Consider the following 16,723-nt stretch of genomic DNA (forward strand, 5'->3'; position numbering starts at 1 on the left):
GTGGAAACATTTATTGTGTGCAATCAACAATGTTGTCATATTTTATGACTTCTTGTGATGCTTTTAATGAAAGAACTTATTCAGCTGCTTCTTTTCCCTGTGAAAAAAAACATATTTTTAGACTAAACCCAAAGTTCAAAGTTAATATTCAATGAATTAACATGCACCGTTGAAAGACATGTATTTACCTTGCCAGAGTCACGGCTCTTAGCTCTCAGCTTGTTGACCTGGGACTCTGCAATATCAGCTCGCTCTTCAGCCTCCTCCAACTCATGCTGAATCTTTCTGCACTTTGACAGGTGAGTGTTGGCCTGTTCCTCCTGTGAAACCATCATATATTCTCATTGCAACTTCTAAAAGTAGAATAAAAATTGAGAAAAAGTTTGCAAATAGATGAAGCATTTTACATAATTTAAACTTACCGCTTCCTCAGACTGTCTCTTGTAGGCCTTCACCTTCAGTTGCAGCTTGTCTACCAAATCCTGCAGGCGGGTGACATTCTTCTTGTCCTCTTCAGTCTAATGTAAGAACACGAACATGACCATTAATAATTAGCATATTGTCTAATATGGTAATTTAGTAAATAGGAACACTATCTCAAAAGTAAGCTTGGTATACCTGGTATGTGAGTTCCTTCACTCTCCTCTCATATTTACGGACACCTTTAACAGCGTCTGCTCCACGTCTCTGTTCAGCTTCAACCTCTGCCTCCAGCTCACGCACCTTCAGAAATAAATTATACACTATGAAACTCGTTCTTCTTATTTTGTAATGTCATTTGCTGTAATCTGTGTAACATTTATCTGACCCTGGACTCCAGTTTCTGGAGCTGCTTCTTGCCACCCTTCATGGCCAAGTTCTCAGCTTCATCCAGGCGGTGCTGCAGGTCCTTGACAGTGACCTCCAGGTTCTTCTTCATCCTCTCCAGGTGAGCACTAGTGTCCTGCTCCTTCTTCAGCTCCTCAGCCATCATAGCAGCCTAGAAAATGAACCATTCATGGTAATCAGGAGTGTCATATCAAATTCATGTCCTTCCAGATGTATGAGATAACATGAAGATACTACCACATAAGATTTAAACCCACATCAGTGATGGCTTTCTTGGCCTTCTCCTCTGCATTCCTCGCTTCCTGAACAGTGTCATCTACTTCACCCTGGACCTGGACCAGGTCAGTCTCCAGCTTCTTCTTTGTGTTCAAAAGGCTTGTATTCTAAGAAGAGGAAGGACTAATCAGCAATGACTATAATGATGTAAACATATTATATAAAAATGCATTGATTATATGTATATATATATATATATATATATATATATATATATATATGTATATGTATATATGTTTACCTGAGAGTGCAGCAATCCAACACGCTCACTAGCATCCACCAGCTCTTGCTCAGCCACTTTGCGGCCTCTCTCTGTCTGTTCCAATGCAGCCCTAAGCTCTTCAATTTCAGCCACCATGAGACCGTTCCTACGCTCCACCATGGCAGCCTGCTCTTTGAGGTCTTCCTGTGCTCTGAGAGCATCATCAAGGTGCAACTGTGCATCCTGTTAAGATTGTTGAAATAGTAAAAGATCAGAATGTTGCTACACATAGAATGACCTGCACAGTTGTCGTGTGATGTACCTTCAGTTGTCCCTGGACATTCCTCAGCTGCTTCTGGGCCTCAGCAGCCTGGCGGTTAGCATGACTGAGCTGAATCTCCATCTCATTCAGGTCTCCCTCCATCTTCTTCTTGATTCTCAGGGCATCATTCCTGCTCCTGACCTCAGAGTCCAGAGTGCTCTGCATGGAGTCAGTCACCCTCTGGCTGTTCCTCTTGATCTGCTCCATCTCCTCATCTTTCTCTGCCAGCTTTCTGTCAACCTCACCCTTAACCTGGTTGAGCTCCAGCTGGACACGCAGAATCTTGGACTCCTCATGTTCCAGAGTTCCCTAAAATGTACAAATATATATAAAAAAAAATAGCCCTTGTTTCCTTCTGAATGTAATATTGGGCATGCTTCTATTGTTCAATAATATATGTAAATTTCATGGACAAAGGAAAACATACACATTCGCAATTCTAATGCTAAGCTTTCCAGTTGAAATTTCACCTCAGCCTCCTCAAGAGCTGACTGGATCTCTGCCTTCTCTGTCTCTGTCTGCTTCTTAGACTTCTCCAGCTCATGGATGCTTTTTCCAGTCTCACCAATCTGTTCAGTCAGGTCTGAGATTTCCTCTGCAGAAGGTTGTATGAATTTAATATTAGTCAAAGAATGAAGGCTATGTATGTCATTCTAACTGATACACATATTGTATTAACAATAATAGTCCATATTTCACGTTACTATTGCTAACATTATCGGATGAGAACTCACGTTGCAGGTTCTTGTTCTCGCGCTTCAGGGTCTCCAGCTGATCCAGAGCTTCCTCGTAAGAGTTCTTCATCTTGAACAGCTCAGTGCTGAGAGAACGAGCCTCTTTCTGAGCTCCTTCAAGCTCTGCCTGACCCTCCTCGTATTTCTGCTTCCATTCTGCCAAAACCTGCATAACAATTTAAATGAAATGAGCAATGTTACCCAATTTTGGAGGCTAATATTCCAGTGGCTGTGCCGTGTGAAGGTAATCAGTGTCAACATACCTTATCAAAGTTCCTCTGCTTTTTGTCAAGGTTGGCAGCCAGCCCATTGGCTCTCTCCACATCAATCATGAGGTCCTCCACCTCACCCTGGAGCCTCTGTTTGGTCTTCTCCAGAGAGGCACACTTGGAATTCACAGCCTCAATCTGCTCCTCAGCCTCCTGAAGGCGCTGGGCAAGCTTTTTCCTTTTTTGTCAAGCATTTGCCAAATGTAATCAATCATGTGTACTATTGTAAAAAGTATTTTGTAGAGACTGTTATGAAAAACAAAATCTTCATTGACTTACTTTGACTCCTCAAGCTCCTCAGTGCGCTGGATGGCATCAGTTTCATACTTGGTCCTCCACTGGGCCACTTCACTGTTGGCCTTGGACATTCCACGTTGCAGCTCAGCCTTTGCCTCCTGCTCTTCCTCAAACTGCTCCCTCAGAAGATCACAGTCATGGCGGGCTGATTGCACACCATGGGCAAGGGCATTCTTGGCCTGCAAAAGATTAGTAAAATAAAAAAAAATTGAACAAATGAACATACAATACTTAAAAAATCTTTGAAAATGTTCCTCACCTTAACTTCCTCCTCGATTTGTCTCTTCAGCTCCTCAATCTGCTGTGTGAAGGCTTGCTTGCCTCTGGTCAGCTGGGAGACGAGGGCTTCTTTCTCCTCAACTTGACGACCAAACTCACCTAGTTGGAAATTTATTTTTTCTTTTTTAATTATGGATTGAGTTCAAAAGTACATTGACATTTTTGTATGAACACAAAACTGCACTTTGAAAGTAAGACTTGCCATTTTCTGTCAGCAGTCTTGCTCTCTGAGCGCTGATGTCATTTATCTGGCGAACATTCTCATCATTCTTAGCCTTAAGTTCACTAAGCTGGTCCTCAAAGGTGCGGCACATCTTCTCGAGATTTCCCTGTTCATCAACATTAGAGAGGTTCAGTAATTCTTCCACTAATACAAGTTGTATTTTCAAGTGTGAATATACATATACATATATACACAGTATATATATATATAAATAAAATAACATTAAAATAACATTATACCTTGGCCTTTGCAACAGCTTCCATGTTGCTGGACAAGTCATCAATCTCCATCTTGTATTCACTCTTCTCCTTCTCAAGCTTCTGCTTGACACGCTGGAGGTTGTCGATCTGTTCTCCCAGCTCTGCAACACTGTCGGCCTGCTTCTTGCGGAGAGCAGCAGCGGTGGCTTCATGCTGTAGGGTGGACTCCTCAAGGTCACGACGCAGCTTCTGGAACTCTGCCTCACGCTTCTTGTTCATCTCAATCTGAGCAGCAGTGGCTCCACCAGCCTCCTCAAGTCTCTCACTGATCTCTTCAAGTTCCCTGGAGAGGTCAGCTCTCTGCTTCTCAACCTTGGCGCGAGCAGCACGCTCAGCTTCAATTTCTTCCTCCAGTTCCTCAATACGAGCCTTGAAAGGTAACAAATATTGATAAAGTTAATTTATGAAACTGATACGATGCCTACATATTCAATGATAAGTTTGAGATAGATTTTAAATTAAACATTACACACCTGGAGCTCTTTAATCTTCTTCTGTAGCTGAGCACCCAAAGATTGTTCATCTTCAATCTTACTAAGAAGCTGGCTTGTCTCAAAGTCCTTCCTGTTGAGTAAATTACATAATCATAAGATATGAGTTGCAATAACATAATTGTGCATACAGTTTTCAAATTATGTCCAAATTACTTCTTGATTTTCTCCTCAGACTGCTGCTTGTCATTCTCAAGATCCATGATGGATTCCTGGGCCAGTTTCAGATCACCCTCAAGCTTCCTCTTGGCTCTCTCAAGGTCCATGCGAAGCTTCTTCTCTTGCTCCAGAGAACCTTCAAGCTGCAAAATAACACGTTTGTAATTCCAAAAGATTAACAGCAAGTCTATATTCTCACTGAATAGCAAATGCCATCTTCATGAACTCACATCATCCACTTGCTGCTCAAGCTTGGTCTTGGCCTTAGTCAGAGTGTTGACTTTGTCTTCCTCTGCCTGCAGGTCATCAAGAGTCTGCTGATGTGCCTCTTGGAGGGCTTTCTTCTCCTTTGTCAGCTTAGCAATGCTCTCATCTTGAGAGGCCATCTCTTCAGTCAGGTTCTTCACCTGAATATGTAAAAACAAATTGTCATAATCGGGTAATTATTCAAATATTGGATGATACATTAGATAGAATGAATATATATTAACCTTGTTCTCAGTGGCATGCTTCTCCTTCTCCACTTTGGCTAAGGTAAGCTCCAGGTCATCAATGTCCTTCTTGAGCTCAGAGCATTCATCCTCCAGTTTCCTCTTCTTGGCAGTCAGCTCAGCATTGATTTCCTCCTCATCCTCCAGTCTCTCACTTGTCTCTTTGAGTTTTGCCTCCAGCTGAATCTTACTCTTGATAAGTCCCTCACATCTCTCCTCAGCATCTGACAGATTCTCCGATTCCTAGTTAAGAACAAAAGCGAAAAAGGGGAAAACATATCAACATTTGTTCTGTAAAAGGTGAGAAATCACCAAAACTTTCTGTTAACATTTACTCACAGATGCCACTTGCAGCTGCAGATCATTCTTCTCCTGCAGAAGAGACACCATCTTCTCCTCCAGTTCCTTCTTCTTAGCCAGGGCCGTGGCCAGGTCTGTTTTCATCTTCTCATAGTTTTCCTTCATGTTCGCCAGCTCCTTCTCAGTTTCGGCACTCTTCAGAAGAGGCTTGATCTTGTAGTACACCTTCATCCATGGCCAGTGTTTAACATTCATGAATGAGCGGACGTTGTACTGGACGGTGTAGATGGCTTCCCTATGAAAGGAAATCATTATTATGCACAAAGCTATTTTGGCACTCCATTCAACCTAAATATATGGTTAAAATTTTCACATGCCTCCTTTCCATCATCTTCACAAACTCCTTCCTCATGAGGTAAGCACGGCAGAGAGCCTGAGTCATGGTGACCAGAGAAGCAAGCTTCTCATCTCGCATCTCCTCAAGGGTACCCAGCAGACCAGCTTTGAAGAACACCTGATGAGAATATAAAAATATTTTAGGCAAATTACATTCATCCATGAAACAGAGTTAAGTTTTTTATTTCGGAGTGTTCACCTTGGTGTGTCCAAATTTATACTCTTCATGATCCACATCAATTGATCCAAGGAGCTTCTCAGAGGCCTTCTTGTTGTCAATGAATTGTCCTTCAGGGATGACGCTGGCATTCAGTACTTTGTATCTATTGCAAAACAGTTCATTATCAGATTTGGCACCTTCTTTTCAAAGTCCTTACAACTCTGTGGTAAATTGGATAATACCTCTGCTTGAAGTCACCATAGAGGATTCTGCTGGGGAAACCTTTTCTGCAGATTCTGATACCCTCCAGCACACCGTTACACCTCAGCTGGTGGATAACCAGGAAGTTTTCCATCAAACCTGTGAAGAAGTCGTCACTTCAGAATTATTGTGACAAAGTAAAGACTCCCTACCACTAAGCTGTGTTAAATTACTAAAGCAACCTATACATACAATATTAAGAACATTTGTTAGCTGTCAATGTACCTGGAGTCTTTGACTCATTGGGAATCAGGCAACGTACAAAGTGAGGATGAGTGCTCCTCAAGTTGGTCATGAGCTTGCCCAAGTTCTCCTGTAGATGCACGATACAACCAAATGTTCTTTATTAAACACATGAAATAAAAACAATTTTGATTTTGAGTTTAATTCCAAACAGGCACTTTAGGTTGTTCTTAAACTTTACCCTGAACTGTGAGGACACAGTCTGCATGGAGCCACCCTTCTTCTTGCCTCCTTTCTTGCCACCGCCACCAGACTCTGTTGATTTGTTGATTTATTAATATCAGTTGATAGGTTCAGTGTTATTTAGTCATGATCAAACTGCAAATTTTTCAGTGATCATTTAACTGACTTTTTTCAGTTTTCATCCAAGACATGTTAAAATTTTAACATTTCCATGATCCTAATCACAGCTATGAAGTTATAATGTACCTTCAACAACAGGGGGATACAGGACAGGCAGCAGCTTAACTGAGGACTTCTGGTACAGCTGTATAACAGACTCGTTCAGGGGATCCTTGTTCTTGTCCAGCCAGCCAGAGATATTGTAGTCCACAGTTCCAGCATAGTGCACCAGGGAGAAGTGAGCCTCAGCCTTGCCTTTGGCAGGCTTTGGCTTCTCAAATGCTTTGGTTTTACCAAGATGCTGGTCATATAGCTTGTTCTTGAAGGTTGTGTCTGAAGCCTTGGGGAACATGCACTCCTCTTCAAGGATGGAGAAGATGCCCATGGGCTGTATAAAAGGTGCAAAGAGATACATCATGAAAAGGCATTGTGGTAGCATTCAAACAATAATTACATAGTCACAACATTATTGTGTACCTTTTCAATAAGCTCAATGCAGGCAGCCAAGTCCATGCCGAAGTCAATGAACTCCCAGATGATGCCCTCCTTCTTGTACTCCTCTTGCTCCAGGACAAACATGTGGTGGTTGAAGAACTGTTGCAGTTTCTCATTGGTGAAGTTGATGCACAGCTGCTCCATGCTGTTGTACTGTCAGTGGATGAAGGATTAACCAAATATAACACAAAAATCAATTTTTTTCTATTATCTAGTCAATGTATTACCATGAATGCATACTTACATCAAAGATTTCAAAACCAGCGATGTCCAGCACACCAATGAAGAATTGCCTTGCCTGCTTGGTGTCTAGCATTTGGTTGATACGGATCACCATCCACAAGAACATCCTCTCATAGATGGACTTAGCCAGGGCACTCACTGAGTTCATGACCTGAAGAAAAGTTTTAATTGAATCAATATCATTAGAATCCATAGTATCATAAAGATGATCCTCTGACAGATTTAATAAAATAGAGATCCATCAACTGACATTTAGACATTGGATTTACTTGATTTTTTTTCTCCAGGACAAATATTATGTCACATCTAGCAGTACAATTTTAACTGAAATAGAACTAATGACAGGGCAATCAACACATGCAGTACAGTCCAGCTAACAGAGGACATTCAGTTACAAACTATTCCAGATAAATGTAATTCATGAAATGCCTCCATTACATTAGAAATACTTTATACATATTCAGCCTCATGAGGAATTTGCAAACTTCTCTCTGCTGATTTTTTTAGCAATCACTATGTAGCGAATCATGCAAGTTTTACACAGTACACTAATATTATGTAAAAATAGAAAATACCATCATTGAAAGGTATTCTGGTTAATGCCTTCCATTTAAAATCTTACTTTGATAATTTCAGAGAAGTCATATTGATCAAGAAATAATAAATAATTGATTTTTAATGCATTGTAGTGTAAAAATGAAGTAGTATGTAAATAAGACATCTTATTACGTTTGCCATGACTGCTTTCCTTGAAATCTGTTTGATTTGAAGTTTTTAAGTTCATTATTTTTCAGATCTCATGCTTTTCATGCTGAACTGTTTTAGCTTAAGTATCTACTCATAACTGCAGTTTTTACAAAAATAGAATAGCATAAAAAGTGGAAATTTTAAATTGAAAATCTGTAAGGACAGTACCTGAAACTAGAGTCAAGTATATTTCCTGATCAAAAATATTCTTCCATACTCCTCCCATGTCTTTTGTAACTGCTTTAGATGTACAAATAAAGCACTTCTTCATGGTATTCACAGTCATTTACATGAAATTGCTGCTTAAACACATTCATGCACTGGCTCTTGACTTAATTATGAGATATGTATAAAATTAATTAAACAACAGAACAATCGTGCTCACCTGGGGTACAGTCTGTCCTTTGGTGACAAACTCATTTCCGACCTTCACTCTGGGGTAGCACAGAGCCTTCAGCATGTCAGCTGAGTTCAGACCCAGCAGGTAAGCAACCTTGTCAGCATCTGAAAATGTCACAAAAATACATTTACTACATATATAAGTGATTGTAAAATGTGACATTATAGAAAATACTAATTGTATTAATTTCATGCCAGAGGTTTTTTAACTCAAGTTAATACTCACCCTCTGTGCCGTCTGGCTCAGCCTGCTCTTCACGCTGCTTCTGCTTGAACTTCATGCTACCATGGTGGAGCACAGCACCGGTAAACTTGTAGATGCCCATCTTTTCATCATTGGTGAAGCCCAGAATATCAATAGCGGTCTGTATTCAAAAAAGGCATTGACATTGAGTAAAGGTCTGTATGGAAAATACGTTTTACAGATTAATTGTGATGGCATATTGAATGTATAATAGATTAAGAAAATGAAAGCGCAGATCCCTCACATCAGTGGCAACCAACTCCTCTTTGTCATCAATGCTGGCCACAGTGATCTGACCCTGACTGCACATGGGGAAGTCATAGGGGTTGGTGGTGATGAGCGTCATTTCTGGAGATTTAAAAAGGTTTAAAGGAATTAGTGGTTATGGATTGTGTGAACAATATGGGTTGTTTTAACATTGTATCACAGTTATTTAGCTTACCAATCAGCTCCGGTTTGTGGTTGGTCATCATCTGGTAGAAGATGTGGTAGCCTCTCTCATCAGGAAGCTGGAACGTCACTCTGGACTTCTCCAGCAGATCTATAAGCATTGTTCATGATTCAAAATCTACACCACTGATAATGGCAGTCATTTCATTTACTATGTGAAGTTGATACTTACATGTCTCAATATCAGCACTAGCCAGTTTACCAGTTGTGCCAAAATGGATTCTGATGAATTTACCCTGTTTGGAATACCATATTTTTAACATATCTGCATAGGCAATATATAATGCAAGATATTTCTCACCGTTTAAAATCCTTCCATACTTACAAAGCGAGAGGAGTTGTCATTCCTCACAGTCTTGGCATTACCATAGGCCTCTAGCAAGGGGTTGGCTGCAATAATCTGATCCTCCAGTGAGCCCTATAATCCATTTTTTATATTAATATTGATTTCAGTGGTAAATTTCCACTTTTTCTTTATTTCTCAGAAGTGTTTTCAGTGTTTTTAGAAAACATTCATGATAATATACCTGTATCTTTCCTGCTTGCTCCTTCTTCTTTTCTCCTCCACCCACTGAGATTGTTGCAAAGTACTGGATGACACGCTTAGTGTTCACAGTCTTTCCAGCACCAGATTCTCCACTGGGCATAGACATGTAGAATCAGACAAATTTACTCAATGAATTAGATTATATTGGTGTTATAGAGGTGCAATAGATATAAAACTTACGTGATCAAGACAGACTGGTTCTCCCTATCTGTAAAAGGAAAAATTGAGAAATATATTTTTCATCTGTGTAACATAAATCCAGTTTATTGATAATTTAAACATTTTCTTGACAAGGACATACCAGTGAGCATGAACTGATAGGCATTGTCAGAGACAGAGAAGATGTGGGGTGGGGCCTCCATACGCTTTTTGCCTCTGTAAGCATTTACAACCTCAGAATCGTACACTGGGAGCCACTTGTAGGGGTTCACAGTGGCACAGAACAGCCCAGAGTAGGTCTGAAGAGGATGAGAAAGATGCAATCACTTACAGTATGTTATATATGAGTCCATGTACAATATTATACTTTACTCCATAGGCAGAATATCTTACGTAGATCATCCATGCTGCATAACGCTCTTTGAGATTATACAGCACAGAGGCTTCATTGAGATGGGTCATCATGGCCATGTCCTCAATTTTGTCATACTTGGGAGGGTTCATAGGGGTGACATCATCCTCCTTAACTGTCTTCTCCTGAAATATTGAAACACAATGTTAGTGTTGAAATTCCAACTGCAAGTTGCACTGTGGTGAGTTCCATGAAACGTCAGCCTACCTCCTGGGTGTCAAGGACTTTCACGGTGACTTTGCCACCGTCTTTCTTCAGGATTGTACATTTAAGGTACAGCTCCTTAGTATCGGTCACATAGGCAGCACTTTTGGCATCAAAGGGTTTGCTTTGAGCCTCAATCCTCTCCTTCTCTGGTTTCCGGAGGTAAATGGCGGCCTTGCCATAAACGGCCATCTCCGCGTCCGTACTCATGGTGGCGGCTTTCTGTAGATAGACAAATAGAAATTACATTTGCCTCTCAACTGATGTGCACTGTTTCCTTTGGAGACTGAGCACTGCATGCAAGAAGAATTCGTTACATTCTGTAGTTTAAATAGAGAAAATGTAACCTTTTCACCTCACCTTTTCCTACTACCCAATCACAGAGGAACTTTTCACAGCTGTCACCCCTAAATGAACAAAACATTTTTTGTTATGTTCATAAGTTATACTTTGAGTTTTAAATGATACACGTAGTATAGAGATTACAGATTGGTATATTATAAACAAATACAGATTAGTATACTATTAGTCATATACATTTGCTAAATTTAAATTATAGTCACACAACCTGATTTTTACCCTTAACTCATAGTTTTTTTTACCCTTAACTCATAGTTTACTGATTTACAATATTCTTTCTTCACGCTGATGTGTTTTCTCATCTCACATTATCATGCCATTATCTGAATAAACATTAAACTGGTTATACACCAAACACTTGAGTCAAGCACTAAATCTCTAATACAACTTCTTTGTTATGAACAACAGCTGAAGCATCAGTCTCACTTACCACCAGTTAGTTTCTGAAGTCCCCTGCAGTGTGTCTGTCCCATCATGAGCCTCCTTATATTGAGGTTACTCTGCAGGCCAAGCAGAATCTAAATATGGGCATGTCTTCAAAAGGCTCTTATGCATTTTGATTTGCCTTTGACTCTTCATTGGCACCCATGTTGTAGTCCAAAATAATGTGACATTTAAATGTCTCATGTAATACAAGATGAGAATTCATTTTCTACCTATATATTTTCATGTATTATAAGTGAACACTTAACTAACACTAACGTATGTCAATCAATTATCATGCTTAAATCCAGCAACATCAACATTAAACAGTTAGCAGACAATCCTAAATGTATAATTTTTGCACTGATACATCAGATTTACCAACATCTCTTAACTCAATGTCATATTGCAAATGCGTATATACAGTATATTTAAATTTCACTATACTGTTTCTTTTTTTGATTTGTTTACATACATGATGTGATTAGTTAATTAAAATTAATATAATTTGACAAGAAGAAATGAAATCTATAAATATATTAAGTCAAGGTTTAATGCTAGTGCTTCCAACATTGCAACCATAACAGGCAATCCTCTTTTGGCATGCATAGTGCTTATAAAGTTTTATGAGTCCATGCCTGAGGATAAGATTCGATAGAGGACTAGCTACTTTACAGTGGGTGTAGTGTTGCATGTATTTATAATTTGTTCACATTACTTTTCCATTACTACATATTTTGATTTTATCAACCTATTTTATCTTCTAAATAAAATAATGTTATTTTACCTCATCATTAACGAGGAAAGCTTTACTAAATTTTAAAAATAGCAAAACTCAAGTCTGTTGTGTTACAATTTAAGTTAAATGCCATAAACAAAAATAGAGCATGTATAATGGACCTTGTAATAAGGTCATGCAGGAGTATTTGATGTGTGAGTGTGACATTTATGAAAGCAAACCAATACTGTAGCATGGTTTCAACTGATCTCCATGTTCTCTTCGCTAACTCACCATGATTTCATATCCTTATTTATATTTTGAAGTGGCCCATTTGTTTGGTAATCTTTTTTCCAGAGAATTGTATAAGTGGTATCTTATTGTAAGGATGATCATATTTTGTTTCATTATAGACCCCTATTGAATAAGGCATTCCAGAGAATTGTATAAGTGGTATCTTATTGTAAGGATGATCATATTTTGTTTCATTATAGACCCCTATTGAATAAGGTATTCACAGCTATCAAGTACAGCTTTTCCTTTGTAAGATATAAAGTTTCCTTTGATATAAAGTTGACATCAAAAGACGGTTTTAACTTTCATTTGGATATAATAACCAGCACAATTAAGGTAAATGCAAAAGGCTACCAATTTCTGACAATGTATTGAAAATGGAAACACTCTAACCCTTGAAGCCTCTTGATGCAGTTTATACAACAGGTAGTTATGGTCGAGTAATTTAATTGGAAAGGAGGCATTCCATGAGTGCTGTTTTACTACATGTATCACTCCACTTTATGTTCTAATATAAACAGTTTATGTGTTGCTCGGCAACACTTGATAGTGGAATCCTGAGGGAATTGTTATTGTTGGCAGAGACAAATAAAAGACAAAAATCATAACCATTGCCATTACTTAATAAATTGCTTTGTCTATGGAACTGTTGTATAAAAGCAATATCACACTCAAGGTCGTACTGATACTGTATATCAGCATGGCTTTGGCACTCGTCCAGCTTAAAATATCATTCAGCCTTTCAATTTGTTACTGGAGAAAGGTTAAGCACTCATCACTGTGCATTATATCAGAATGTGGGCAGGTCCTGTCTGTCCTTGCAAAGAGATCAACATTGGTTTATTTTTTCTTATAAAGCACTTCTCAATACACTGCCAAATTACACCTCCTGTTACCAAATATGTTAGCGTTGTAATCACATTGTTAAAAAAGTAGGGAAGCGAACTGACTCACAAACATACTACTAAGAGAGGGGTATTGAGAGCAGGGCATCAATATTAGGGTGGAGATAGCAGAGAGCAGATACTGACAACATACGGGGGTTGGAGTCTAATTAGACTGGGCGTACACATACAGGAGTGGACAGATATATGAAAGAAAGGACATAAGACACTGGACATCTATGTTGCAGGTGTGGGTTGTAAAGGGTCAGATGTTAGCATTGATGTTCAAGTGGTTGAGTGTACATTTCCATGCACTGTAGTGTTCTGTAGGTTTGTCTTTCATGGTTATTTTTCCATATGTATGTAATTTAGTAGAAGATGGTGCCACTGAGATGTTGGATTTGTTTAGCCAGTTTTTTTTTAGAGCCTAGTTCCATGGAGTGGGAGGTCAAGGCTGTCCATGTCGCCCAGGAGGCAAAGGGTTGGTTATAAAGGCATACTATGGCCAAGGACACTAGACATTGTGGAGGTGACAGTGACAGCAGTCCAGAATTGCTGAACAGGTGTGCAATTCCATAGTGCATGATATAGTCATCTGCCTGTGCTGTGAAACAGTGGAAGCATATGTGAGAGTCTATGTTTCCCATTAGATGGAGATGTCTTTGGGTATAGTGAGTTCTATGAAGAGTCTTATAGTGAATAATCTGTAATGTGCATTTTGTTGTGTAGGTGAAAGTGTTTTTGCATATGGATGGCCAGTTCGGAGATTGTTCATTCATTTTCAGATCCAGGCACCATTTGGCTGAGGGGAGGTGGATGTCATGGTCTGCTAGCAGTAGTTTGTTGTGAATTTTGGATACTTTGTGTTTGTGCTTTTGTATTTCAGGTATATGCTAGTATAATGGGGGAATGGTGGGGTCAAATTTATTAATTACAATTTACAATTTCCCATTTGGCAGACGCTTTTATCCAAAGCAACGTACACATGAGATTTTAATACAACACAAGCTTCTAGTCAGGAGAGAACAACAAGAGTAAGTGCCATAATAATAGTAAATGAAGCACTGACAGAGCTCTCCAGCTGTAGATATTGAAAATATTGTTTGTCAGAGAGAGAGGATTGATCCTGAAGCTTGTCAAATGTTAGGAGGGAGCCATTATGGAAAATGCTGTATGTTTGAGTTGAGTGATTCCTTGTTGTACCAGGACCTGAAAAAAAAGGATTACCTGATAAATTTGAAGTTTGTGTTGTGTCAGATGGTGGGTAAGAAGCAGAATTTTATTTTAGGTTTTGTGATATTGTTGGCTTTAAACCAGGCTTCAATCGCTGAAGAAATGCATGGATTTTTGTAACATTTGAGAGTTTTGACTTTGTCACCAATAAAGAGTAAATTACGGAGAGGGGGTAGAGGGCATGTGAACTGTTCTGCTGAGATCCAGACAGGGGGTTATTACAGTCTTGATTTAACTAGTCTGTGATGAATTGAAGTGGAAAGGATAAGCAATATTGCAGAATGTTTGGAGAAGAGAGACCATCTTGTTTATGTTTTTGAGGAGTTTGTAGTTTGATTCGTGGTGGGTTACTTTTCCAATAGACATCTCTCAGCGATTTGTTGTCCTTCCCCATTTCCATGATTTCAGGTTGCATGAACTCCAGATTCTCTTTCAGGTTAGAGATTTCAGTTCTCATCAATTGAAGCACATCCAGTTTCTTGTTGAGGTCAAGATGTCCATATTGTCTCTCACCCCCCTGCTGGGGGTGAGAGACAACAAGTTTCCTGTTCTTGCCATTATCTTCCATTGTAAATCTTGGCATTGAGTCAGACTCTGTTTCTGACACATGAGAGACACAGAGCTTTGGCGGGTTTGAATTCAGTGTGATAGTCCAAAAATTATATTGGAAGAAAGGGAGAAAAACAACAAACAACAAAAAAATATTTTAGAGCAGTTACGTGCTGGTTTAGTCTGCTCGATGCTGCTTCCGCAATTGCACAAAGCTCAGCTCATGCTCCTTAGCTGGCCCCGTAGTTATCAAGAATCTTAGAATTACTGTGACTAAATTTAGTCACCGCTCATGAAGTTAGTTATCAAGTGTCTTGTGATGAGTAGGAGTTGGTCTTAACCCATTTGTGACCCAATTTTTCCCAAAGATTTCATGTATATCGCCAGTCATATCATACTTGACATTTCCTTGGCATTGTCCGCCAATTGCTGTTGTGGCACCTGAATTTCCCAAAGGGGATCAATAAAGTGCTATCTTATCTTATGTTAATGAACATGGCGATATGAATATGAAATTTATTTTTTTTTATTTAAATTTTTCATTATTTCAAAGAAAATATTGTTTAAACATGTGGCAACTATAGTTGCCAGTGGGCACACACCTTGTAAGTACCTCTATGAAGTAAAAAAACAATGGCATTTAATTCAACTTCATTGCTTTTAACAGATCAATGTTTAGTCAAAGTGCATTGGCTATAAAAGTGTAAGAACATTCACTAACAACACCAGAAGAAGCCTTGTTTAACTTATTTTCTTCTGAGCATATACAAAATCTTCAAAATGCATATACAATATATGGAGTTTTAATGGGCGAAAATATGAATGGGTGTGTTTTTCTTACACCCCACTCCCTTGATCACTTTTGTACATACCTGTAGTAATACCAGCTGTTGCAGCCAAAGCACTGTTTAGTGCCCAGCTGTAGCATCACCACCACTTCTACAACTACAACCAAATCTGCATCACTCTGAGAGGTGAATTCACTAATCATGAATAGTGACCGCTGATACCATCATATTTTTGCACTTCAACGGCGAACGCAATCTGTGCTGTCTTAATGTGCAGTTCACTAAAGAAATCAAGTAGCGCAGACATGCCCATACAAATAGCGGTCATCATAATTAGCGTCAAGATTAACATATAAATAACATCTTTGGACCTAACCCTAACCCTAACCACGGAAATGCACAGTGGCTTGCAAAACATCCAAAACGGCCTTGCTGATAGATGGCTGCAATACCCCGGAGGCACAGCCAACAGGTGTCTGGAAGGGGTCAGATGTAAGAATATGAAGTGTTGACAGCAGTAACTGAAACAATGATAGCCTATTCTCCTTCAAAATATCCTCTCTCTAGCATGCCTGGGATGTCCACCTGGCTACAATCACATTCCCCCATGCAAAAAACCTTGAGCACAGCTGTTTCTGTTTGTTTATTGTTAACATGTGCATCTTTTTACTACTCTTTACTTGGCAGCTCACAGCCAACATCCAATCCTGTGCCATTCATTGTATTGCATGCTTCTGCTACTCTGTCCCCTCATATACCTTTCTTTCTCTGCGTGTGTTTGTTTTTGTGTGTCTATATACGTAGATATCTACACAGTACGTGCACGTGTGTATCAGTGTGTTTGTAAATGTGGTGTATTTCGGACTCTGGGAAGTCAGGGAATACATGTACAGAGTGCCCCTCCTTTTAATCTAATTTTAATCCAATTAAAGGAGAATACTGGTGTCATTCATTTCTGTATGTCTAGTTTACATTTCCCCCAATCATTTTGCAGTGCATGCCGTATGCAGTTAGATTCTTTAACATTTACTGTTTGTTGTT

The 16,723-nt window shown here is 39.3% G+C and overlaps 1 protein-coding gene across 1 annotated transcript; it reads right to left on the reverse strand.

Moving 5' to 3' along the window:
• Positions 1-10,643, reverse strand: LOC139914286 (myosin heavy chain, fast skeletal muscle-like). Its single transcript, XM_078288154.1, has 39 exons — positions 10,437-10,643; positions 10,211-10,354; positions 9,960-10,116; positions 9,839-9,866; positions 9,639-9,750; positions 9,437-9,529; positions 9,284-9,347; positions 9,104-9,202; positions 8,906-9,009; positions 8,644-8,782; positions 8,404-8,522; positions 7,273-7,422; positions 7,011-7,181; positions 6,621-6,921; positions 6,373-6,446; positions 6,174-6,261; positions 5,930-6,047; positions 5,727-5,850; positions 5,509-5,645; positions 5,171-5,426; positions 4,832-5,074; positions 4,571-4,747; positions 4,338-4,483; positions 4,164-4,254; positions 3,670-4,059; positions 3,410-3,536; positions 3,188-3,306; positions 2,911-3,107; positions 2,626-2,809; positions 2,363-2,528; positions 2,099-2,223; positions 1,629-1,937; positions 1,346-1,549; positions 1,086-1,211; positions 809-979; positions 619-723; positions 423-518; positions 189-320; positions 1-97 (listed from the first exon to the last, which is right to left on the reverse strand). The coding sequence occupies exons 1-39, from the start codon at positions 10,641-10,643 to the stop codon at positions 77-79; spliced, it is 5,814 nt and encodes a 1,937-aa protein (XP_078144280.1). The 3' UTR covers positions 1-76.
• Positions 10,644-16,723: the final 6,080 nt, after the last annotated feature.

This window comes from Centroberyx gerrardi, chromosome 2, assembly GCF_048128805.1.
Source record: "Centroberyx gerrardi isolate f3 chromosome 2, fCenGer3.hap1.cur.20231027, whole genome shotgun sequence".
NCBI classification, from domain to species: Eukaryota; Metazoa; Chordata; class Actinopteri; order Beryciformes; family Berycidae; genus Centroberyx; species Centroberyx gerrardi.

Bases quoted from the DNA above. Each gene is read 5' to 3' on its own strand.
- LOC139914286 (XM_078288154.1), bottom strand. From the start codon at position 10,643: ATGAGTACGGACGCGGAGATGGCCGTTTATGGCAAGGCCGCCATTTAC. The intron at 8,523-8,643 runs GTGAGTATTAAC...TGACATTTTCAG, and splicing joins TGAGCCAGACGGCACAGAGG to ATGCTGACAAGGTTGCTTAC. The intron at 5,075-5,170 runs GTGAGTAAATGT...GTTCTTAACTAG, and splicing joins TGCAGCTGCAAGTGGCATCT to GAATCGGAGAATCTGTCAGA.